This window comes from Apostichopus japonicus, chromosome 2, assembly GCF_037975245.1.
Source record: "Apostichopus japonicus isolate 1M-3 chromosome 2, ASM3797524v1, whole genome shotgun sequence".
NCBI classification, from domain to species: Eukaryota; Metazoa; Echinodermata; class Holothuroidea; order Aspidochirotida; family Stichopodidae; genus Apostichopus; species Apostichopus japonicus.
In genome coordinates this window covers 12,195,500-12,221,827 of record NC_092562.1, presented here as the reverse complement: position 1 = coordinate 12,221,827, position 26,328 = coordinate 12,195,500, and the positions used below count along the sequence as shown (strand labels likewise).

The window sequence follows — 26,328 nt, the reverse complement described above, 5'->3', positions numbered from 1 at the left end:
GAACAATACAGTACCAACGAATTAGGAACTTGAACAAAATAATGCTTAGGCCATCAAAGCTGCCCTAGGAACAATAAAATTAAATTTGTAAGATGCAAGCAATTGAATTAGTAGACCATGTATTATTATTACAAGTAGCCAGGTGGCTGTAACCCACAGAGGTCTTTTACTTTAGGGACATGCATGTACATACATTCAAATATTACATGATTTGGTCAGCATGATACATGACACTGCAGCTCTAAACAAATAGATGTGACTGGTATGGTTGAATTGTGCAAATGGCACAGGTTGCTAAGATTTTACAGGGGTCTGATAGGCTTATGTCCTGCTACCCGTTGTCTGCAATCATTCTGACAGCTATGGTACTGTTGCATTCTTCTGCTTGACTGTAAAAGAGCCTTTTTGAGGAGCTCCTATAGGGTTCCTTTTTTGTCTACACATCTCATTTAATCGGTCGCTTCTGTGATTTATATGGCTGCAAGGCTCCACCAGAGATTACCTTTCACTGCATGTTCCCGTGGGGATGCTAGTTATGTATCAATTGAAGAGCACAGACAAATGCGATCACAGAATTACTACTTGGTATAATAAACCAAACAACTCGATCCATTCTTAACTCCAGTCCCCTTACATCAAGACTGACCACATGATCATGAGGATGTTAGGTCCATTGAGTATCACAAGTACATTGCAAAGGTAGTAGCTACTACACGTGATCAGGTTAAAGGTTGGTAGGAGAGTTACTGTTTGCTGTTTACAAGTGAGAGAGAATAGTACAATATTAACAAAAATCACTGTTGTAGTTATAGTAACATCTATGACTTTCGTAGCAAAGATTTATTTCTGGCTTCAACTCTTTACATCGCCAATTTGATAAAAATTAACCCTTTTAAGTGACAACCGAACAACAACAATAAAATGATACAGGCTTGTTAAATGCACAAAACTGCACCAATATAAACATAACAAATATGCATCATTTAAATAACTTATAACTATAATGTCCTACATATTCTACCCACTTCATGAATATTAACATATACATAGTAACTGTAACACATTGACCTCATGTATAGTGCCATATTTATAAAATCACTGATTGTAGTTATTGTAATGATATATGATGGGGCATTTACGTTGCAGTACTGTATGGTATTGCACAAAAAACTTATACTTCAAACTTAATACTTGGTTACATTGATTTTACTGTGTAAAGTTTGTAATGTTACATGTAATGGTTCTGGATGTACCCAACATGAGCACAGATCACTTTGATAACATTTGGTACATGACCTCTTGACTTAGAAGTAATATAGGTACTAGCTAGCTATATTCATGTATTGCTTGTTACCCAAGATGGGATGTTTGATGACCATGGTTAGTTACAGTACGGTGGTTCTACTTCATGCTTGGCATGTCATTAACATGGTATCTTAAATCTAGTTAAAATTAAAAAAGTTAAAATTGTAGACACAATGCTACTTGAGCCCATATTGCACACTGTCGAGAACAAACTTAAAAACTATTTCTATAACCATGAACAATCTATATCTCAACTTTCTATTTCTATAATATACCTCTTTAACTATATATACGTTGTTAATATTGTTGCTATGGAGATGGAATTCTTGGGTGTGAGCCAGTGAAAGTCTGAAAGTTGGTGCATAGAGATGTCAGGCAGGATGAAGGAGAGATAAGGGGGAGATGGGGTTCAAGCGGTAAGAGATGGGTGTGTGTGTTTTCTACAGTGTCTGCTATGGTGTCTGCTATATGTAGACTACTTATGATATTGTGTGAGAAGAAGGGAGTTCTCTTTTAACATTGACTTAGACTTGGGAATTGGCCTTGTGTTGTTGTGCTGGCTGTTGGGGAAATGAAGGGTGTGGCTGAGCTAAGTTTCTTGCAAACTTATGGAGACCTGAGAGATTGTGTGAAAGAATTGGGACTGTGTGCGGATACAAGTAGTGATAGAATAAAAGCTACTGGACATTATATATTCTCTCATCTTATCTTTGGAATTATAAAATGAGTTCCACACTTCGGCAAGAAATTTTGCAGCTTTGTCAGGACTAAACTAATACATCGATTCTCTACTCGACACACACAGTTAAGTCAGTTTGTCAAAATGGTAAACCTTCTGAATATGTGCATATATAATCTGGAGCAGGTATATAGACATAATTTGATAGTGTCTGAATTGAGTTAAACATGTTTTGTATATAAACTACAAATTTCTGTTGAAGAATTTTTTAAATGTTCTAGTTTCGTCTATCATACTGTAGCCTATGTATGGACATCCATGGTATCCTGCACAATCCCTTTAGTTAAAGTTTTCTTCACACTTGCTTTGTATAGTTAGGTGAATATAACAACTTTAGAACATTGGTATAGCCAGACATTCTGTTAGATAATATTGGGAGAAGTTATTAATATATTACGACAAGGCACTTCAATAGGAAAAATGTTGGCACTTATGCCTACAACTGTACCTACTAAGTACTGTAGCATGATGGCATAGACTGAAATGACTGAAATATATTGTCGTACATAGCTTTTGATGGTTGTGAAGACCCAAAAGTGATACAACTGACCCCACACACTGAAGGAATGCATGATGAGCACACACAATCTTTTAGGGTGTTTTATGTGTCTTTTAGGGTGTTTTATGTGTTTTTAGGGTGTTGTTTGTCTTTTAGGATGTTGTTTGTCTTTTAGGGTGTTGTATATGTCTTTGAGGGTGTTGTATGTGTCTTTTAGGGTGTTGTTTGTCTTTTAGGGTGTTGTATATATGTCTTTGAGGGTGTTGTATGTGTCTTTTAGGGTGTTGTTTGTCTTTTAGGGTGTTGTATATGTCTTTGAGGGTGTTGTATACGTGTCTTTTAGGGTGTTGTGTGTCTTTTAGGGTGATATGTGTGTCTTTAATGTTGTCTTTTGTGCTTGTGTGCTACTTTGTCTGTTTGTTGTCATAATAGTTTCCATGTATAATTTTAATTACTTCTAAAAAAAAAATTTTTTACCTAGACATTTTTAGGTATGATTTTTTTAAATTTAATACAAATATTCTGTTATTATCAGGAATAATTTGGAAATTCAAATTTGTGTACAATTTGGAGGCTCTATTTTATATTACTATATTTCATGAACACATAGAAAACTGCTGTGTACATCTTTACCCTTAAATAGTAACTTATCTAAAATAGCATTTTACGATGCCATACTGAAGATATTATTCCCTTCCTGGGTAGAACTAAATATACCACAAAGTATTGCTGGGGGGGGGGGGGGTGGGGGGGGTGGTCATGTCCAACATAATGCTTCCAGTATTTATGATTGTCCAGGACCACATCTCAGTAATTCTTATACCTCTTCCATGATATTCTGTTATAATATGTATTAGGTCAATAGGAACTTTGATTTTGTACTATTTTGAAGGCTCTAGTTATATTACTATATTTCATGTACACATAGAAAACTGCTATGTACATCTTTACCCTTAAATAGTAACTTAGCTGAAATAGGGGTGTTACTAAAACGAATGACAATTGCGTTACACATAACAAATGACAATATGCTGTACACACTAAAAAATTGCGTTGACTAAAACGAATGACAGTAATGACAGCACAAACATTTGCTCTAACCGGATATCACAGTTCAGACTTATGGTAAGCGAAATTGTAAGTCTGATTTTAAAGAGTAAATTTAACGTCACTTTTCGGATATTAATTGTTAGAAACTAACAACACCATAATCTTGAAATGGCTTCAGTTATCTTTCTATATAAATCTACAGTCTAGGTAAAAAGCACAGCACTCAAGCGCAATCTCACACAAAAACTTTCCCTGTGGTTTCTATCCGTAAATTACACCAAAACCCTGCAACCACGTCATGCGATTTTCCTCAAATCATATTTGCGCAGAAAACCAATAACCGCATTTACTCCACTCTGTTAATCATTCTAGCACTTCTCAACACTGTCCTTCGTTGTCCAAGTTGTTGTCATTCGTTGTCATTCGCTGTCATTCGCAAATGATAATTAACCCTGTACAAAGTCAATTGTCATTCGGTCATTCGCTGTCATTCGTTTTAGTTTCTCCCTGAAATAGCATTTTACGATGCAATACTGAAGATATAATTCCCTTCCTGGGTAGAACTAAATATACCATAAAGTCTTGATGGGGGGGGGGGGGGTTGGTCATGTCCAACATAATCCTACCAGTATTTATGATTGTCCAGGACCACACCTCAGTAATTCTTATACCTCTTCCATGATATTCTGTTATATGTATTAGGTCAATACGAACTTTGATTACTAATGTTTTTTATATTAGTGCTGCTTTCAACATATTTAGCTAGTTTGTTGATAAGTGTAATTGTGTGGATTTGTTGGTATTCTGGTATGAGGAGAAATGGCAACAGCAATACTAGTGAAATACATTACTTTTATTACAAATCCAATTATGTTTGGGTCCATCAAAATATTTATTAGCCTTCAAGTAATTCCAAGCTTTTTCATAACTAATTGAGATGGACTAGGCCTTTATTCAAGCCAGAATTGACAGAACATATTATTTTTGCGCCATGTGTACAATTTAATTATTATTCCAACAGTTTCTTAAGCTCATGTTGTGGACAAGCAAGTCATATGTAACTTGTACACCTGGTACCTTAAGAAAGGCCCAGCTGGATCAAAGAAGCTTTGAAATGTAACATGTACCTAATGTACTTGGGGATATTTCAAACCCTAATTTTGTTACGGCATGACAATTTGGCTGTTTTTGTGGTGTCATGATCCAGACTTTGAATTTTAAATGCCCTCAAAGTCTGTGTTTATAGTCTTTGATTTAAGACAAATTTAAAAAAAAAAATCAGAACTGGAAAATCTCTTTTCATTTTGCTGTGAGGTGCATTTGAAATTTGGTTACGGCGTGACAGGATAAATTTGAACTTTTGTCGTCATCTGCACACATTCGTGAATATTATCTCAAGGACTTGCATTGAGTTTCTCTCCTTTGGCTCAGTTCATTTTGAAAATGTATTTTACCATTTCTAAATAGGATTAGTGCAAGGTCATTGTGGTTTAGGAGAAAACTGGCTAAGTTTCCCTCTTTTTTGAAACCGTTACGGCGTGACGTTACGGCGTGACGCATCTACACTTTTTTAGAAAATTTGATATTTGGCCAAGTATGATCGTTATTTTGTTCCATTTGAGTATTAAAATTATAACAATCACTACTAAATATTGTATCTAAGGAATATATTGAAATTATGACTGAACAATCAAATTCATACTTTAAATTTTACAAATATCTGAAAATGAGAAGCAAGAAAGTAAATGCTCCATTGGGTACTGTTTTACAGGTAATATCAACAATAGAATTTTTATAAGATCCTCAACCAATAATAACAAGGATTTATGTTTAAAATTTAATGACATAGAATGAAGAGATTTTTGAGATAAAAGTAAATAAATCTCTCTCGGTTGATTTTACCTTTTACTGCATAAGTTACAGTGTTCACAGAAGGTAGTCAAGACCAACACCAATTTCCTTTGAAATCCACTGCATCCCATCCCGTAACCCCAATCTAAGTATCAAAGCATAATACAGTACTTTGAGTCCATGGAGTTGAATATTGTGGACTTTTCCAATGGATTTTTTAAAATCAGTATATAAGAGAAGAAAATATAAAACAAACTGGTGAAACAAATTAGGCATGTTGATATCAAATAGCTACAAGAAGTTTGAATATTCAAGTTTGAAATTCTAAGAAATTGTCTGCAGATAGACGGTCAAAGGTTAAGTGTGACATCACAGTGGCAAAGTTTTTTGTGAATATATTTTGATAGAATATGTCATTCATTTTTTTCATAACAAAAACTGTTGGGTACATGGATAGATGATTTACAAATATTAATATAAACTCTTATGTTATTACCTTCCAAAATTTGTTCATGAAAAATGTTTCAATTATCTTAGAACAAGGTGATGAATTTTCAAAGAAATACAGTACATACAGAATTTTCATACATTTGTTTGTATGACATCACAGAATTGAATTAACATAACTGCAGTGTCTTTTAAATGCACTGTTTTACTCTAAAAAACTCATATATCTCTTTAAAGGAACATGGTATCAAGGTGGTTTTTGCGCCTTTTTGTTTCCAAAATGTTCCTCTAAAAATCCATGTGAATATTCATTTTAAAACTTAAACATTTCTACTCAACAAACAATTTATAACATACTCCACCTACTAAGAAACTTTGTATTTCCAAAGAAATTATAAAATCTAAACAAGCTAACTGGCAAATATGTGCTTGAACATCAAAACAAAAAAGTTACTGGGTGCCACAGATTCACTTTGGCATATCACTACATTTCTTTAAGTCAACTGCACCCCAAATGTCAACAAGTTCAGGAACATAATACTTCAGAACTCTATCTGTGATATGTCCATAGAGTTTGGGGCTTAGGGCTCTTTCACACTCAAACATGCGGTAATGTTTAACAGCATCATCACATTGTGGCCAGCACCATATTGACCCACTTGCTTTGTCTTTCTTCATGCACTTAACTGTAACTAGTGCTGGGTCCAGGCATTCTACTTTGCTTACTTCACCTGGAACCTTCTCTCCCCCATAAGTGATCACAAAGTCTCCCACTTTCAGGTCAGTACCGTTCTCTGGGTTCTCTTCATCAGCATCTTAGAGCATTTCTTTAACAGTTGGCTTAGATTTTAGTTTTCTACCATAGGAGTTAAGGTTGATGTTTGAGTTTGTGTTTCTCCTTGAAAATGCATACAAAACATCAAGAGCAACAACTGAAAAGCAGCTCACAAGCACCAATTTTATAACTCAAAGATTAGCTTTGGCTATGTGAGTGTTTTGTGAGATTTTAAGGACCTTTCAATCATTTACCTTTCCCATTATAAGGTGAACACAATTTGGAATATTGAGACTTTCAATCAGCATCAAATATGAACCAAATTAAAAATGTTACGGCGTGACATGCATGAATGCCACGCCCTAACGTTACAGCGTGACCATAATATTGCTACCCATTCCACACCACGCAGACAGACAATCTAGACCAGCCCTTGGTTTTGTGTCATCTTGGCGGCTTAGAGATAATTTAGCTGGATTCAATCTGTTCAGTGTGGTTTATATTCTCTGGGTAGAACTATTTGACCCTTTTTTTTACAGCGTGTCCCTGAAATATATGATCCTATAATCAGAAAATTATTGGTCTTCGAATATTTTGCAGCTTCAAAGTTGAAAAAAGGTGCAATATCAATATTGAAAAACATTATGATAGTGGCATACCTCTTGTTACTTTACTGGTACTGAAATTTTTGAATTCATAGCGTTTTCCTACCTTTTTGGAATATCAACTTTGAGTGTGTATAATTTTTCTTGTTAAGGACAGAAACCAGTCAGGCTGTTTGTTTCTCTAAATTTAGATCCTTTTTCAGATTTAATTAGCATTTGATGATGTAAAAGAGGCTAAATAAATTTTAGCTCAGGTGACACCTAGTTTTGAAATAAGTTTAGCATATAGTAATATTTTAGCATAAATTTAGTTCTTCTAAGGATAAAAACAGTTTCCTATGTTAGGAAACTACTATCAAGAATGCACAACTTGAACTCTAATGATGATATTTGCAATCTAGTTGTTGTACTGACTGCTAGATATGTATTTAAAATGACATCTATGGCTATCGATTTTAAGACAATGGTTTAATGCTACAACAGTCCACCTTTATCTCCACATGACTTGTTAGATATAGAACCTTCAACAATAGACAACTGTCCTCATGATATAACAGCAACTGCACAGCCAGGAGCAGCAGCTACCCCAGAAACCTTTATCTCTGCAATGATTTGTTAGATATGGAACCTCCAATAATAGACAACTGTCCTGATGATATAAAAGTGACTGCACCTGTAAGAGCAACAGCTACAACAGTAACCTTTATCTCTGCAATGATTTGTTAGATATAGAACCTTCAACAATAGACAACTGTCCTGATGATATAACAGTAACTGCACTGGTTGGAGTAGCATCTACAACAGTAACCTTTATCTCTGCAATGATTTGTTAGATATGGAACCTCCAATAATAGACAACTGTCCTGATGATATAAAAGTGACTGCACCTGTAAGAGCAGCAGCTACAACGGTAACCTTTATCTCTGCAATGATTTGTTAGATATAGAACCTTCAACAATAGACAACTGTCCTCATGATATAACAGTGACTGCACTGGTTGGAGTAGCATCTACAACAGTAACCTTTATCTCTGCAATGATTTGTTAGATATGGAACCTCCAATAATAGACAACTGTCCTGATGATATAAAAGTGACTGCACCTGTAAGAGCAGCAGCTACAACAGTAACCTTTATCTCTGCAATGATTTGTTAGATATGGAACCTCCAATAATAGACAACTGTCCTGATGATATAACAGTGACAGCACTGGTTGGAGTAGCATCTACAACAGTAACCTTTATCTCTGCAATGATTAGTTAGATATGGAACCTACAACAATAGACAACTGTCCTCATGATGTAACAGCGACTGCAGGAGCAGCAGCTACAACAGTAACCTTTATCTCTGCAATGATTTGTTAGATATGGAACCTCCAACAATACACAACTGTCCTAATGATATAACAGTGACTGCACCAGTAGCAGAAGGATCTACAACAGTAACTTGGACACCACCAACAGCTACTGACCTATCTGGAGCGGTTACACCAACTTCACCTCAAAATCCTGGAGAGTCTTTTATCATTGGATCCACACAAGTTACTTACACAGCAAATGATGGTGCTAACAATTTGGCCTTCTGTAGATTTACTGTCACTGTTGTTGGTAAGTATCTCTTCTTATTTTGATACTGGTACAAGATAACCTTAAATTCACTGATGAGTTTTCATGCAGAAAATACAGCATGAAACAGAGATGTACTGTTCAGCTGTACAAGGTAGGTCGTAACTTTAGACTTATAGATTCACCCAGTAATGTTATTAGAGAAAGAAAGTTTGCGTTGTGTAAAAAAAAAAAAGAAGATTGCATCAAGATTATTATTTGACCTACTGTTACTAACCAGTGTAGAAACACTGCCTATACTTTTTGAATGTTATATGCACAATATATACGGCAGATGGCTCAATGTTGTACCAAAATAAATATAAATGTTCCTTGGGTTTGTTTCTGAAACAAAACAAAAATTTGCGTTCACTGGACTCAAGTAATTTGAAGATTTTACGTACCTGGCCAAAACATTGCTTCCCGGGTACATAATCCTGCATGAATTCGTAACGATGCTGTTCACCAATGGCTTGACTCAATGTAAGCAGGGATGTAGCTTAGGCCTGATGATGGGGGGGGGGGGGGGGTGGTGGCTGAAATTCCAACTGGATGGGTTTGGGAGCCAGAAAATTCTGACTGCTGCCTTGCCCCCCCCCCCCTGCACTACTTGTCAACGATACGGTCAGTGTCAGTCAGACACCCCATCTTTCGCGACTGCACTTTTGTTTGATATATTTGTACCACTGGCCCTCACTTCACAAACTTATTAATCATTCTGGTTAAGCAATTAAGCAACTGAGTACAGTTTTAGGCGTAGGAGGTGGGGGGGCTGCAGCCTCAGCTCCCCCCCACCAAATTTTGTTGTGAAAATTCTAACCAATATGGAAGGGTAATAACATGGCAAATGATTGTATGTTATTGGCATGCGATGTAAAACCGATGCATGCCTATATATGATATGCACATAAGCATGTTAAATGCGCGTGAAGCGTGTGAAAAATTTGGTTATATTTTTCGGGCAACTCGTTACAGCCCCCCCCCCCCCAAATCAAATTGGGCTCCTACGCCTATGAGTATAGTTATCTGCTTGAAGGCTTCATAGACTACTGACTACAAAAGCTAGTATGTTAATGTAACAAAGGGGAAAACTGCTTTTTATTCAACAAAATATATTCGATGACATATTGAATTACCATATAATACAGTGCTTTTTCCTAGCGCACTTAATATTATTTTCTTTCAGGGGGTGGGGCTATTTATCACTCACATGAAAAAATTTAAATTCTTCACATCATTCCATCTGAGCATTTGGAATGAAGTGAATAATTGAACATTTTGCCAAAAAATGTCCAATTGATGAGATAAGATAAGTTGTCAATAAAACATTTTTGGAGAAAATTTTTCATGCAGAAAATTTTTCAATTGCTCAGATGGAATGTAGCGAACAATTGAACATTTTGGAGCAAAATGTCCAATTGACGAGATATGAAAAGTTGTCAATTAAACATTTTTCAGAAAATTGCAGTAACTTTTGTTTACTGATTTGGTGCTATATAAGTCTCATTTATTATTATTATTATAGAAACTGAGCAATCCAACATTTTTTCTGATTTTTGATAAGATTTTATCTTGTTATCTAAACAATTTAGTGAAAAATGTCACCTTATGGGGCAAAGGTTTTCTTATGTCGATGACAATATTAAGCTTCCGTAGATTAGCATTGAGTGTTTTAATTGTATACCATAGAGACAATGTATATCCTGAACCTACTTGAAGCTAGCGAACAGGGTCAACCCACCCAATAGCAAAATTAATACCGAATTGAAGCTGGCCAATGTTGTGCAGTAGTTCTATTAGGCATTTTTTTTAGAGTATTCAAAATCATACAAAGTTTTGTATGGTGGAGTATAAGGATCGCGAGATACAATTTCTCATTGTGACAAGGAAAACGTGGTAAATATGACTGAGTAAAGGTCAATTTTGACCGAAAGTTTTGGGTCACTCACAGAGTGCGACAGTCGGAAAAAATTAGAGTGTGACAGTCGGAATTTCCGACTGTCGCACTCAAATTTTCAAACTATCATCAGTTTTACCAAGATTGGGGGGGTAAGACACCCCCACCCCCCTCTAGTGACGTCCCTGCCTGTAAGGGGCATTAACCAACTCTTTTTATATGAGATTTTGCAAGGTCTTGAACCTTGTAAGCCGCACACATGGATTAACTCGTGGATTAAATTGTGGAATTCAAGTGAATACACAGCCAGCGTATGGCACTGTTGTTGCAACCCACATTTCTGCTGAGCAATGACTGCCGAAGATTTGTTGTCTCTTGCAAACTTTCATGACTAAAGCATCAGCCACAAAGCATAAAATTAAGCTTTTGTTTCATGCTAATAAACAGTTATTAAGGTAAATTTAACAGCTAATGCAACTAAGCCTTAAATGGTGATAAAAAACTCCTCAATGTGTAGCAACTGTTAGCAGAAGATAGTTTGAACATTCAAGTCTGTTTACTGACTATTACTGATAATTTATTGAATTCAGTGAATAATAAGAAATGCAGGGAGAACAATACCATAAAGAATATTACCAAGCTGTTCAAGTTACACTGATCTTCTGCCAACTCTATTTTGATTTCTTGCTGGAGGGGAAAGGAATATATGCATTGTGACAGTGTGCTGCCTTAATTGGCTTGTTAACACTGTAACTACAAAACTTAAGTGCAGATGAACTACATATTTGGTATGTGGGTGTGTGGAGGTCAAAGGTCATTTGAGTCTGAAACTTTGTAAAGATTGTCCAAAAGTCATGGTTGGGTGAACTTAATACTTTGCATGTGGATCCACCCTAGTAAGTACAATAAGCCTATGCTTTAGTGTGAAGGTCAAAGGTTATTTAAGGTCAAGAGGTAACATTCTAAAATTAACCTTGTAAGCACTCTAACTACAAAAGTAAAGGTTGGGTGTTCTTACTTTTGATCCACCAGTTGTTAAGGGCTTTGAGATTTTTCAAATTGATGGAATTTGCCATAGTTTAATAAACTCTTTTGCTTAACTTGTGATATATATAACATTATACAACACTGTATTTAAGTTGAATTTTACCCTAAAAGCCACCATGGTATGCTTGTAGTACAAATATACTTAGTTTATGCTTATGAGTGTACAGTAGCACCATCAGTACTCTACTGTAGTTAGGAATGTAAACAACTCGGTAGACCCTAAGTGTCAAAATACAGAGGTTTAGTTACAAGACCAGATTCATTATACTTCATACTTGGTATGTGTCTTCACCTTAGTGAGTACAAGATCCCTATTGTTTAATAATAACAGTTTTATTTCATTTTGTTTATTTCTGCCAGTAAATTATAATGATATATATAGTTATAAAGCAATGAGGCAGCGGGACTAGAAATAAGATAAAAATAGTAATAATAATAATAAGTGTTATATAGTGCAGAATCCAACAAAAGTTGCTTAATGTGCTTAACAGGTGAAAACATAAAGGAAAGAAGAAAAAAATCATGTGATAACAATGTGAAAAGGATGAGTTTTAAGACAATGCTTAAACTGGTCAAGTGAGTCCACAGACGTATCCCTTTCGTTTTCAATCGAGACACTGGACCGTTAAAATGGTTAAGATATTGTGATATTGACATGGCCTAATTTCAGTTTGTAACTTGGGGTATTCACTTTAAAGTAGAATGATAGTGACAGAAAAAAATCTCTCATTTTCATTTATAATGTAGTTTATATGTTACCAAGCAACATATTTTTTTAATTTTCCAAATAGCACACCGGAAAGTTATAAAAAAGGGAAATAAAACATAGTTTTTTCGCCTCCGTAATTTAGGAATTTGCAAACACTGCAATGACCTTGAACAGCCCTCAGGTCAGTGAATGACGTCACTGTGATGATCTTTCCTGTTGTGCACTGTTCAGTATGGAGCTGTGCGTGCATTTCGTGTCAGCATAACTGTTATTTTCCGGCGTAATGTTCAAGACATAAATAGATAATGAATATCATAGTGTTTCTTGATTTCTTCACCACGTGTTTACAAGTTTTTTTTTACAAAATTTGCGGCGATTTCGCAATGATTTCCCAATATCTGAAGAGGTAACTTGCAAGCTGACCCAAAGTAACGTAAATCTCAATCACGTTTTTGGCGGGTTTTATACAGAGTGATGTATGGATGTGCTCACTTACCAGTCAAACTGGCACAATAACAATAGGGATGTTTGATAGTCTCAAACGTAGATTAGTATAACATCCGAAAGAAAATCCAAAGTTCTAAACAAAGTAGATTCGCTTGTATGCACTAGGCCTACTGTAAAACATAAACGTTCCTTGTTCCGTGCGTCATTAAATCCAACAGAAAGGTTTGATTGAGCTTGAAATACAACCGCATTTGGACTCAACCGAGTACAGTAGTTAGTTTAGCTCGAACAATTTTCTCACTACATGCAATGCCTATTGTGTTTATTCACATGCATGCCTCGTGGTTTGGGCTTCAGGAGGAATCATATTCTAGCCCAACTTCACGTAGGTCCGCAAACGGTACTTTCACACTGTGCAAACATAAGTGACAGTGTGCGCTACCGTAAGTAATACTTACACGATGTTTTGTTTCGCTCGAGCATACACACATTTCCTATTTGTATTACATTTAAAGTGGTTTGGAGGGTATGAACACATCTCTGCCCCAAAAAACTCCTAAAAAAACCTAAAGCGACCTAAGCGACGTCCATCCCCCAATTGAAATTTGCACGTGGATTCTCTCCTCACATAGTCATTAGGTTGTTCACGTCTGACATGTCTTCCAGTTCCAACACTTACTGTTGCATTTATCGAGATATATATAAATAATGCGGCACAAAAGCATCAATCTTTCAAACTTTTTTTACTTAGTGACCTTGCCACACGCAAATTTCAATTGGGCCCGAGAATCATCTTCCGTGAAGTGGGCAGAACAAACTTTCACATTCTTGCCATGAGAAACTCCTGGTGCGATGAAGTCTTTCCTGGTTCTCCTCACAATTCGTATCCAGAGTTTCCGATATCTCTCACTACTTTTTCCGCTTGGAAAATTGAAAAAACTTATTGTAGAGTCCACATTCGTGCTGTTGCATCCCCCTACAACGCAATTTCTTGGATTTTGCTAGTGGTTTACGTTGTTTGTCGAGTCCAATATAGAGTAGGTTGCAACTAAACTTACACACTAAGTGCACACTGCTGAAGTACACTACGCCAAACTCACGTTGTTATCATCATAATGACGTCACATGTCACTGTAGATCACGTGATCATCATATCGCTTTTCGCGAAAAGCCCAATTTTTGTTTAAAAAATCAACGAGTTTATGAATTTTTTTTAAGCCTTTCCCAACATCGGATTGACTTGAATTTTCACATGTGTAAAATAGAAACCAACTAGAATACTCTTGAATAAAATCGTATTTTTTCGTCGATGGTGAAAAATCACTATCGTTCATCTTTAATAGCATGGAAGGCCAAACTTAGGATTTTATAATCTATATGAGTTATGTGAATGTCAAAAGTAACAGGCAACAGAAGTCAAATTCAATTAACTGTGTACCCTCAAAAGTAAAGCTTGGAGAAACTAGTATTTGGATCCACCATAAATTTGTACAAGGAAAATGTTGTTTTATTCTCTTGAGTCATAAGTCATTTGAGGTTACCAGATTATAGTGTGTGAACTTGTAAACTCTTTAACTCCAAAAGTAAAACTTGAAAAGTAGGACTCGGACCATCTTAGTGAGCAGAAAGTGCCTTTGTTTTCTTTGGAGGTCACAGTCATATGAGGTCACCAGAGGTCAAAGTCAAGTGAAGTCAAGAGAGTTTGAAAACATCTTGGACAGGATTTAAAAGTTAAGCTGGGATAAACATCATACTTGTGGATCCACATTAGTTATTGGAAAACCTAATTGCATTTGTAGATGTCAAAGAATATTTTGGGTCAACAGAAATGAAAGTTTGGCAGTTTTGTAAACATGATAATTATAAAGTAAAGCTTACATGAATTTCATATGGGATTTTTCAATACACCTTTTTGAGTGCAAGAAAAAACCGAGTAATTTCTGTGATCAAATGTTATTTGCTGTCAACAGAGCTCTGCCACTGAACTTTGTAAACAGGCTAACTCCAATAGAAATGCTTGAATGAACTTCATGTGTGTTGTGTGGTTTCTTGTTACAAGAACCTTCTCTTATGAAACATGGCAATGAATCACTAAGACTCATGGCTTTCTTGCTCTAAATTACCATAAAAGCTTGCCTGTCTATTCTTCAATTTAAATTATTTGCTCTTTAGTTTTGTTTAATATTTTCATCTTTCCATTCACCTTCCAGTTATATTCTTCTGTTATGAATTTATTTTAAGCAATTCCTATGGAGTAGACTCTGGCCATATGTTAATGAGTAGAATTAATGACTTGCAGTAGAAATACAACTGACTATTTAAAGCCATGTTGGCAAACAGGCACGAATAGTTCTGTTACCTTTGTTTTCTTCAAAATAAAATAAAACTGTTAGCAAACTGCTTATCCACTAGAGAGCCTGTGTAGGAGAATGTGTAAAAGTAAGTTGGCCTGACATTTCGATCTTAGCAGGATCGAAACGTCAGGCCAACTTACTTTTACACTTTTGTTTTCTTGCTATACTTTACTACTACATCGGAGGATCTCTCGATTGAGGAAGAGAATTAAAATAATAAACCTAAATTGGAAAAATATGACATAAGTAAAACAAATATTGCTAATACAATGTTACAATCCTGATAACAATTTCTGCCCATTCAAATTTATGTGGATGTCCCTAAAACCATTTCAAAGGATGCTCTCAGGTGCACATTTCCATCTACCCCTACATGTCATTCCATTCCCCCAACCCTACCTCACCCCTATCAGAAATAGTCTAGCCAATGATAATGTTATCTTTTGGGTCAAAGTCCTAAGTTTTCCCAGGATAACATTCAAATGTAATATTATATAATTACAATGGATGGAACTATGCAGCTATACTCATATTGGTTGACTTTTAAAAGTGTTTATGTATCAAGAGCTGCAATCACATCTTTCCTAATACCTTTTGATGTACCATGAAAGATAGCATTGCCTGCAAAATTTCATACATGGAATAATAAAATCGCTTGTATTAAACTTGAAAACCCAAAGCAGCCAAGTATCAACTTTTGCTATTGCTTTAGGGGAATACAAAACAACCCATGAATGCATTCCATATCTACGTGTGCATTTTAAGAAGCTCTCCAACTTAATTTGACTGGCTTATATGTGGTGTACAAGTTTCATGAAATTTTATACAGTCTGATAAACACAATGATTATTTATAAACTTTCTTTGTTTTCATCACTGAAAGTAACACAGTTCTACCTTTGACTTTCAAAGTGTTCTTTCTTCATTCCAAGATTATAATAAACGTTCATGTATATACGTAAATTTCAAACTGTCTACATGTACGATTTCTGCTCATTTTACACTACGTTAATAAGTTCATAAAGCAGTTGAAAAACTGCAAGGATGTCTTTGATGTATGTTGTATATAAAAAGTTATTGGTACATAAGATATGTGCCAAGGATTTGAACATATCAAAAACATCAACTGACAAGTTTTATTTGTGTAATTTTGGTTTCGATATTCGTAACCTATGCATTCACGCTGGTGTGCGTGCATGTGTTTGCAATACCCAGCTTGTAAACAGGATATCTGAAGAAGGGAAGCTTAGACAGATCTCAAATTTTGTGTGTAAAAGTACTTTATTGAGTTCAAGAAGCCTATTGTTTTTAGTGAAAGTCAAAGGTCATTTGGGTCACCAGGTGTCAAATTGTGAAAGCATTGTAAACACAGTATCTCAAGTAAGCTTAGACAGATCTTGTACTAGGTATGAACTTGTAGGGATGCACCGGATCCAAAATTTTGGATCTGGCCGGAACCCGATTTTGCCGGATAGTACATGAAATCCGGCTGGAACTGGAATTTTTCATTATACAAAAGAAAATCTTTAATAAGAAGTAGAAGTATGAAACAAGGAGCAAATCTTAGGTGAGGTATATGCATATATTATAAAGAAGGTGAAATTAAGACCCCATTTATGAGATTAAATATCACTTGAAGGTGAAGCGGTCTAATCTACATTCTTTAATAAAATAACTGCAATATTAAAATGATGAAGGCTGCAAGAAATGATTTCACTGTAAACTGTATTTGTTGTATATAGCTTTATATTATTACAGTAGTTGTATTATTTTGGTTGATCTTTAGAAACAGTGGGCCAGACCATTGAGATAATTAAATTAAACATGTTAAACCTATTTTTCCTTACTTTGAATGTTTTTATTAATTTTTGGAAATAGTTTACATTGATTTAAGTTAATACCAACACCTTTTTAAGGAATAATTCAGGTCAGATTTTGATAAAGATCTGGCCAGATTTTGATAAAGATCTGGCCGGATTTTGAAAAATATCCGGCCGGAACCGGAACCGGGTAATTGCTCACTATACGCCCAGATAGTTTGGCCGGACAGGATATCCGGTGCATCCCTAGTATTTTGGTTGACCACGTTAAGTACAAGAAGCTTATTTTTGGGGTGGAGTTCAAAGGTCATTTGGGGTCACCAGAGGTCAAATTCTGAAACCCTTGTAAACACAATATCTCAAGGAGGAAACTTAGACAGATCTCATACTTTTTATGTAAAAGAACCATATATAGGACAAGATGCCTAATGTTTTTTGTGGAGGTTTAAGTTCAATTGGGGTCACCAGGGGTCAAATTGTGAAAATCTTTCAAACATGATATCTCAAGTTCAAGCAAAGCTTGGACTATTCTCAACTTTAGTGCGGACATAAACCACATTCACTTCAAGAAGAGTATTGATATGGTGGAGTTCAAAGGTAAGTTGGGGTCAGCAGGGGTCAAATTGTGAAAATCTTTTAAACATGATATCTGAAGAAGCAAAGTTCAGACTCAAGCTCATCTTTATTGCGTACATGAACAACATTAAGTTCAGAGATTTCACATGGAAAATATCTTTTTGAATTTGGTGATAATATGGGGAAACACCCTGTTCGATATTTTTGGCATCTTGTCTTTACATCTTGGACAAAATACTTGCTTTAGGATTTCTTTTTCTAAACTTCAGCACTTGTTTATCATCCACTTAAACAATGAGAGGTCCTCAAAATTCCACCCTCCCTTGAACCATTGTGGCACAAACGTTTACTCCCACAACCCAGGATATTCCATGAGGACTGAGCCATGTGCCACCAGACCCCTGTCCATCAAATTTGAAGCTCAAAGTGCATGTAAGCTATGCTAGCCGAAAATGTACTTGAAATTAAAACAATAACTTAATGGGATATATCATCAAGTTGCCAAGGTCTAAAATTGTAGTTAAATTTCCTGACATCTGCAAAAATGTCATAAACCGCAAATATGGTGACACAATTTTTTGATGTCAACATGAACTTTTGATGTCAACATGGTCAGTAAAAAGGTGAGGAGGGTGGGGGAGGGGGTTGGGTGTACAGTAACATGTCTCAGGGTTCCTTGAAAAAATAGGGTCACCTTATTTTAGTGGAATAGAGCAACCTGCAGTGTCAGATGAGATCTTGCTGGTGATATGTGTCTTTTTGTTTGCTTATTTGCTAGCTTTGTTTGCTTTGTTTGTTAGCAACCAGATGTACAGTTGTTGAGCAAGTGCAGCAGGTGAATGTATGAGTGTTAGGGAAAGAGCCTGATATGGCTTTTAAAACCTTTCATTTGATGTAGTTGACACTTCTATAATTTAAACATAACCCTCGCCATCTTCCGTGTAGTTACAGAGAGCCACAAAGAGAATTGGAGGGGGGGTGGGGAGGGAGATGTATTGTTGGGATGAATATTAAACATAAAATTTACACCCAATCTTCAAATTCCCCTAAAAATTGAACCAACTCAGCATCCCATGTTGTCCAGGATCATGCTTTCAAAATGATACAGCTACTATTTAATTTCATCAAGTAATCATTTTCAGTCAATTGATGATTTACAGATTAATTTGACAACTAATGCATTTGTATTTGCAAAATTATAGTGATAAACCACAGAACACGAAAGGTGTAGGACTCATGCAATGATATTTATTTTAATGTAAGATGACCAGACATTCCTTAATTCTGCACAGTACCTGGGAAAAATTGTCCCTGGAAATGCCCTAAGATTTTGTCATATATGCCCCACCTTCGTGAAAAGGGCCTGCATAATTGCAATTTGGCTATTCGTGTATCTAGACACAACATGGGCAGAAGATGTGATTGTTTACAACTACAAACATACTGTCCATTGGTGACGTACTGTGACATCAGCACAGAGATCATCGAAAAACTTCATAGTTTATTTTCACATGGAAAATATCTTTTTGAATTTGGTGATAATATGGGGAAATACTCAGTTACGTTCAAGAATTTTGGCATTTTGTCTTTATATCTTTGACAAAATACTTGCTTTAGGATTACATTTTTTAATATCCAACACTTGTTTATCATCCACTTAAACAATGAAAGTTTCTCAAAATTCCACCCTGGATCTTTTAGGTGATGTACGTTATGTTTGTTTACTTTTCCAAATAGCAACAAGTCTGCAACCTCATGGACCTTAAATTTCTGAATATCCTACAGTATGTGATCCAGTACTCAAGAATATTTCTGACCAATATCTACTGGTTGGCATATGTATAATATGATCAAATTGATCAAAAATATTGGGTACATGTGGGATCTCTATAAGGAATTCAGTCAACTGTAATATTGTGGACAGATGACATAATAATGACAGTAGAAGGACGGATAGGAAAATTTGCAGCCAATTTATTATTATTATTATTATTATTATTATGGATCCTTATATAGCGCAAATACTATAACAAATGTATATTCAAATGCGCTTTACATGATGAAGAATAAAACAAAAATAAGTAGAATTAAAAAACAAAACAAATCAAGTTAAATTAAGTTAAGAAAAATAGTGGATAAAAGAATATAATAATTACATGATAAACAGTAAAACAAATATATAACAAGAAAACAATTAACGAAATAATAATACATAAAATGAATTCAGATATTATAAGCTTTGCAGTATAAATGAGTCTTAAGTTTGGATTTAAACAGGGTAAAACTTTCAATTTTTCTTAAAACCTCAGGGAGTGAATTCCATAAAACTGGCGAAGCATACTGTAGCTAAAAGATCTCTGTCCAAATTTTGCAGTTCTTATGTTAGGAACAGTTAAAAGCAGACGGGACGAGGAACGCAACGGTCTAGAGGGAGTGTAAAGAGAAATTAAATCACAAAGGTACTGCGGTGCAATATTGTAAATACATTTAAAAGTGAGTAATAAAATCTTATAAGATATTCTTTCTCTAACTGGAAGCCAATGCAAGTTATGTAGGACGGGTTTTATATGATCATATTTGGAAGTACCCGTTACAAGTCTGGCAGCAGCATTTTGGATTTTCTGAAGTTTATCTATGAGATGTGAAGGTAAGTTACAGTATAATGAATTGCAGTAATCTATGTGTGACGTAACAAATGCATGAACAAGTGATTTACATGAGGTATCATCCAAGTAACTACGAATATGCCAAAGCTTATGAATACTAAAATTTGCTTTTCTACACACATTTGCAACATGTAAGTCAAGTGAAAGACTTTCATCAAAAATAATACCCAAATTACGAACCTTATCAACTGTATGAATTGTTGCCGCCCCCACTTGAAAAGAAAAATCAGGAAGTTTAGCCAATTGTTGCTTAGAACCTATGACTATCAATTCAGTTTTTGTATCATTTAGTTTAAGATTATTCGTTAAAAACCAGCGACGTGCTTCAGCCACACAATTTTCCATTGCAGAAATTGCCTCACCTCTGGCAGTGTCATTGCCAGCATTAAAAGCAAGATAAAATTGATTGTCATCAGCATAACCCTCACAGTTAGGAAGGTGCTTAAGCAAAACATGATACAATTGGGATAAGTATGTAATAAAAAGTATGGGGCCAGTACAGCTTCCTTGGGGGACACCATGCTTCAAAAAGAAGTCTTTAGAAAATGTACCATTTACAAGAACTTTTTGACGCCTATTACATAAATAACTTTGAAACCACTGAAACACCAGGCCTTTGATATTTATACGATTACCCAGAGTATTGAAAAGAGTATCATAATGAACGGTATCAAAGGCTGCAGACAAATCAAACATAATGAGAAGAGTTACCATTCCAGCGTCCATGTTTTTCATAATATCAGAATGTACCCTAAGCAAAGTGGTCTCAGTACTGTGATGCTTCCGATAGGCAGAGTTGTTTACTGGCAGGAGATTATTTTTTAATAAATGACACTCAAATTGATCCATAACAGCGCTTTCCACCAGTTTGGACAGGTAAGAAAGCAGATTTATGAAATAAGATGCATGCCAACCATGCAGTCTCAGCTCAAAAACTTTAAATATGGTCTGAAGTAGTCCAGTTCAACCATATGCTTTTTCTGCATGGTCCTCTTTGGTTACAGATTTCGATGAATGTACAATCAGTTTATTCAGTACTATGTGTGATAGCAGCACATCGACATGCATGAATACCATGGGCAGCTACATGTGTGTGTGTATGTCTGGTTACACCGGTTCACCTTACACACCACCTGGACAACAATCTACATGCACAGGTAAATATGGAAACATCAAATTGTCCTAAGTAAATTATTAATTGTCAAGCAAGTCAACAAATTCCTTATTTTTCATTGTCTCAAATGATAAATTTACTGCTTATCAAATCTGATCAAATAAGCATTTGCTTCCAGTTGATGATTTACAGATGAATTTGACAATCACATGACAAGGTAATCTTATTTCATTTTTCTCCCAAACTGGTACGCAACAGGTGCTCTTACTATTTAAAGGGGGGTTTGGGGGAGAAAATGGAAATCAAAAGTCGGTCTCAAACTTGTAGCTAAATTCCTATGTCTTACACTGATCAAAGGAATACTTTAATCCTGAAACAAATTTGAAAAAGGAAATTGTTCTCTATGTTTTTCTTAAAATGCTACCATTCCACATTTGACAAAAATTTAGGCAAATGAATTGCTACAGTTTCTGAATAGAAATCTATTTTGGTGCATTAAAATCTTTTCAAGAGAGCAAACAATATCTGCAAATACTGCTGTGGAAGTCCTCAGGAACCGCCACGAAGGCTCGGAAAATATTCCAGAAAATTGTAATTCAATTAGAGGTCATCAAAATGCCACCCCCCTTGAACCATTGTGGCTCAAATGTTTACTTCCACAACCCAGGATATTCCATGAGGACTGAGCCATGTGCCACCAGACCCCTGTCCATCAAATTTGAAGCTCAGAGTGCATGTAAGTTAGGCTAGCTGAAATGGATTTGATGTATGAATAAAACTATAACTTAACTGGGATATATCCAACAAGTTGCCAAGGTTTGAAAAGCTTGTTAAATTTTCTGACATCTGCAATAATCTCACAAACAACAAACACTATGGTGACAAGTTTTGGTTCCTTGCTTTAGCAAAAGGAACCTATATAGTCAGGTTTGTGTGGGTGTGTGTGTATGTATGCATGTGTGGGTGTGTGTGCATCTGTGACACTTGCTTGGGTATGCTCTATCTTAATAAGGGAAAGTTGGATTGAGGCCAAACTTGAACTATAGATCCGCCATATGGAGAAGGTGTGCCCTATTGTTTTTGGTGCCCACAAAGGTCACCAAAGGATAGTTATGGTCCAAAAACCGAAAAAATTAAAATTGCAATAACTCCCATGCAGTGCCAATGTGTGACAAGGTTGATATTTTGGGACATATTATAGGGGAATATTTTCAAACTTAACGGTCATGTGATCCGAGGTCACCAAATGTCAATTAATGTTAAAAAACTAGTATTTTGGGGGGAGAAAATGGGCAAAGAAAAAATGTTTGAATTTTTATAGTTTGATGCTATATTTAGGTTTATTCGATCAAAAATGTCAATAAGTTGACCCAAGGCGACCTTTGTGTGTTAAGTTATATGAGGTCAAAGTTAATCTTCAGACATTCAGTGCAATAACTCCCAGTGCCAAGATGTGACACGGTTTATATTTTGGGACAATGCAAATGGTATAGGGAAATATTTTCAAACTTAACTGTCATGTGATCCGAGGTTACCAAAGGTCAATTAATGATAAAAAACTAGTATTTTTGCGATAACTTGAGAAGGAATTGTGTCTGTTAGGGTTGGGAGTTGCTTCAATGTAATCCAATTGTCGACCCGCATCTGGGTGACCCTTGACCTCAATTTTTACCCCTGGTGACCTTTACCTGTTTTGGGGATTTTTACAGTTTCGATGCTATTTTCAGATGTTAAAGGTACCTTCTGATCATGAATGTCAATAGGTTGACCCCCGTGTGACCTTCCTGTGCGAAGTTATATGGTGTCAAAGTTAATTTTCAGACATTTAATACAATCTCTCTAGTTCCCAGGTGTGACACAGTTGATATATTTGGACAAGTTGCAAATGGTATAGGGGAATATTTTCAAACTTAACGGTCATGTGATCCAAGGTCACCAAAGGTCAATTAATGTTAAAAGCTAGTATTTTTTATAACTTGAGAACGAATTGTCCGTTAGGATTGGGAGTTGCTTCAATGTAATCCAATTGTCGACCCGCATCTGGGTGACCCTTGACCTCAATTTGACCCCTGTGTGACCTTCGTGTGTGAATTTATATGATGTCGAAGTTTTTCGGTCGGAGTTAGGATGGCTGTACAGATTTGTCGTGTTGTTTTTTTGAATCAGGAGATAAAACTACATCTGAAACCAAGGTCAAAAGGTCACAGGTCACATTAGAAAAAAATATGCCTATTTAGGGAGGAAACGAGCAAAAAGAAAAAGTTTGGTTTTGATGCTAGATTTTGATATCAAAGGTACCTTCCGATCAAAAATGTCAATGGGTTGACACCCGTGTGACCTTCGTGTGCGAAGTTATAAGAGGTCAAATTTAATTTTCAGACATTTAATAACTCCCAGTGCCAAGGGGTAACACAGTTGATATTTTTGGACAAGTTGCAAATGGTGTAGGGTAAAATTTTCAAACTTAACGGTCATGTGATCCGAGGTCACCAATGGTTTATTAATGTTAAAAAATAGTATTTTGGGGGGAGAAAATGGGCAAAGAAAAAAATGTTTTGATGCTCTATTTAGGTTTCACTGATCAAAAATGTCAATTGGTTGACCTCCGGGTGACCTTTGTGTGTGAAGTTATGTATACAAGTTCAAAGTTAATCTTTAGACATTTAATGCAATTAAATCCCAATGCCAAGGTGTTACACGGTTGATATTTTTGGACAAGTTGTGAATGGGGTGGTGGAACATTTTCAAACTTAACATGGTGGAACATTTTTTCAAACTTAACGGTCATGTCAGCTGAGGTCACCAATGTTATCATATCTCTTGACCCGCTTGTAGGTGACCTTATATTTCTTACATTTTCGACGCCATATTTAGATCTCAAAAGTGCCTTTTGATCAAAAATCCGATCACAATTTGTGATCACAAAAGTGTTGACTATAGTGTTGGCTACGTTATGGGTACATGTAGGACCACAATTACTTGGACTCTTTCAGCCCAATCTTGCTTGATAATAGTATGTGTATTGTCATATACCCCTAAGCAGAGACCACAGTGCCCTTGGGCTCTTGTTGGTTGGACAACATCAACTTGCGATGTCACCATGGCCAGTTAAGGGATGGAGGTTGTACATAAACATGTCCAGGGTTTCCTGAAAAAAATTATGGTCACCTAAGTTAATTGTTATAGAGCAACCTGCATTGTAAGATGAGATCCTTTTGGTGATGTGCGTTATATTTGTTTGCCTATCCAAATAGCAACCAGTTTGCATCCTCGTTGACCTTAAATTTCTGAATATCCTACAGTATGTGATCCAATACTCAAGAATATTTCTGACCAATATGTACTGCCCGGCACATATTGTGATCAAAGTTAATCAAAAAAACAATGACTGAATGTGGGATCTCCATAGGGAATTTGGCCAGATGTAATATTGTGGACAGATGACATAATAATGGAAGTGGAAGGATGGAAAAAGCAATATTTGCAGTCAATTTTAAGGAGGAAGATTCATGTAAACCACAGTCACAGTTAAAATCCTTTTACTTACAATCTGAAGTACAGTAGTCTAATCTTTTTCTGAATGGTTCTCTTTGGTTACAGATCAAGATGAATGTACAACCAGTACAAATGTGTGTGAAACTAGCTCATCAACATGCTTGAACACCATGGGCAGTTACATATGTATGTGTAGGTCTGGTTACACTGGTTCAACTTTCACACCTGGACTACCTTCTACATGCACAGGTAAATATGGAAACATCAAATTATCCTAAGTAAATTATTAATTGTCAATCAAGTCAACAAATCCCTTATTGTTCATTGTTTCAAATGATAAAATTACTGCTTATCAAATCTTATCAAATAAGCATTTGCTCCCAGTTGAGGATTTGATTATTTCATGACAAGGTAATTTTATTTCATTTTCCCCCACACTGGTAAGCAAGGGGTGTTCTTACTATTTAAAAGGGGGTTTGGGGAGAAGATGGAAATCAAAAGTCAGTCTTAAACTTGTAGCTGAATTCAAGGTTGTCTTACACTGATCAAAGATATACTGTAATCATGAAGCAAAATTGAAATTTAAAACAAAACTGTTCTCTATGTTTTCCTTGAATTGCTACCATTCTACATTTGATAAAAATTTAGGCAAATTAATTGCTGCAGTTCCTGAATAGAAATCTATTTTGGTGCTTTAAAATGTTTCAGGAGAGCATCGAGTTAGCAAGGTCTGAAAACTTTAGTTAAATTTACTGACATCTGCAAAATCATACAAATGACAAATATTTTGGTGACACTTTTGGATTGGACAATATGAAATTTTGATGTCAAAATGGCAAGTAGAGGGGTGGGAGGGAGAGCTAGGGGCATGTACATTAACATGTCCCAGGGTTTTCTGACAAATATATGGCCACTTTATTTTAGTGGAATAGAGTAACCTGTTGTGTAACATGAGATGTTGTACTGGTGATGTGTCTCATATGTGTTTGCTTAAATAGCAACCAGTTTGCATCCTCGTTAACCTTAAATTTCTGAATATCCTACAGTATGTGATCCAGTACTCAAGAATAATTTTGACCAATGTGTACTGCCTGCCACATATTGTGATCAAAGTTAATAGAAAACAAAGACTTCATGTGGCATCTTCATAAGGAATTTGGCCAAATGTAATATTGTGGACAGATGACATAGTAATGGCAGTGGACGTATGACAGAGGTAAACTGTGCAGTCAAATTTAAGAAATAAGATGCTTTCAAACCATTCAATCTCAGCTCAAAACCTTTAACATATGATCTGAAGTAGTCTAGTTCAACCATATGCTTTTTCTGCA

At 35.7% G+C, this 26,328-nt stretch overlaps 1 protein-coding gene across 1 annotated transcript in view; it reads left to right on the top strand.

Annotated features, from left to right (window-relative positions):
* Positions 1 to 26,328, top strand: part of LOC139978204 (uncharacterized) — a 98,854-nt gene that overhangs the window by 17,337 nt on the left and 55,189 nt on the right. The window contains exons 6-8 of the mRNA XM_071988146.1: positions 8,634 to 8,876; positions 21,393 to 21,545; positions 25,103 to 25,246. Coding sequence (XP_071844247.1) covers positions 8,634 to 8,876; positions 21,393 to 21,545; positions 25,103 to 25,246 — 540 coding nt within the window. The remainder of the gene's footprint in view (positions 1 to 8,633; positions 8,877 to 21,392; positions 21,546 to 25,102; positions 25,247 to 26,328) is intronic.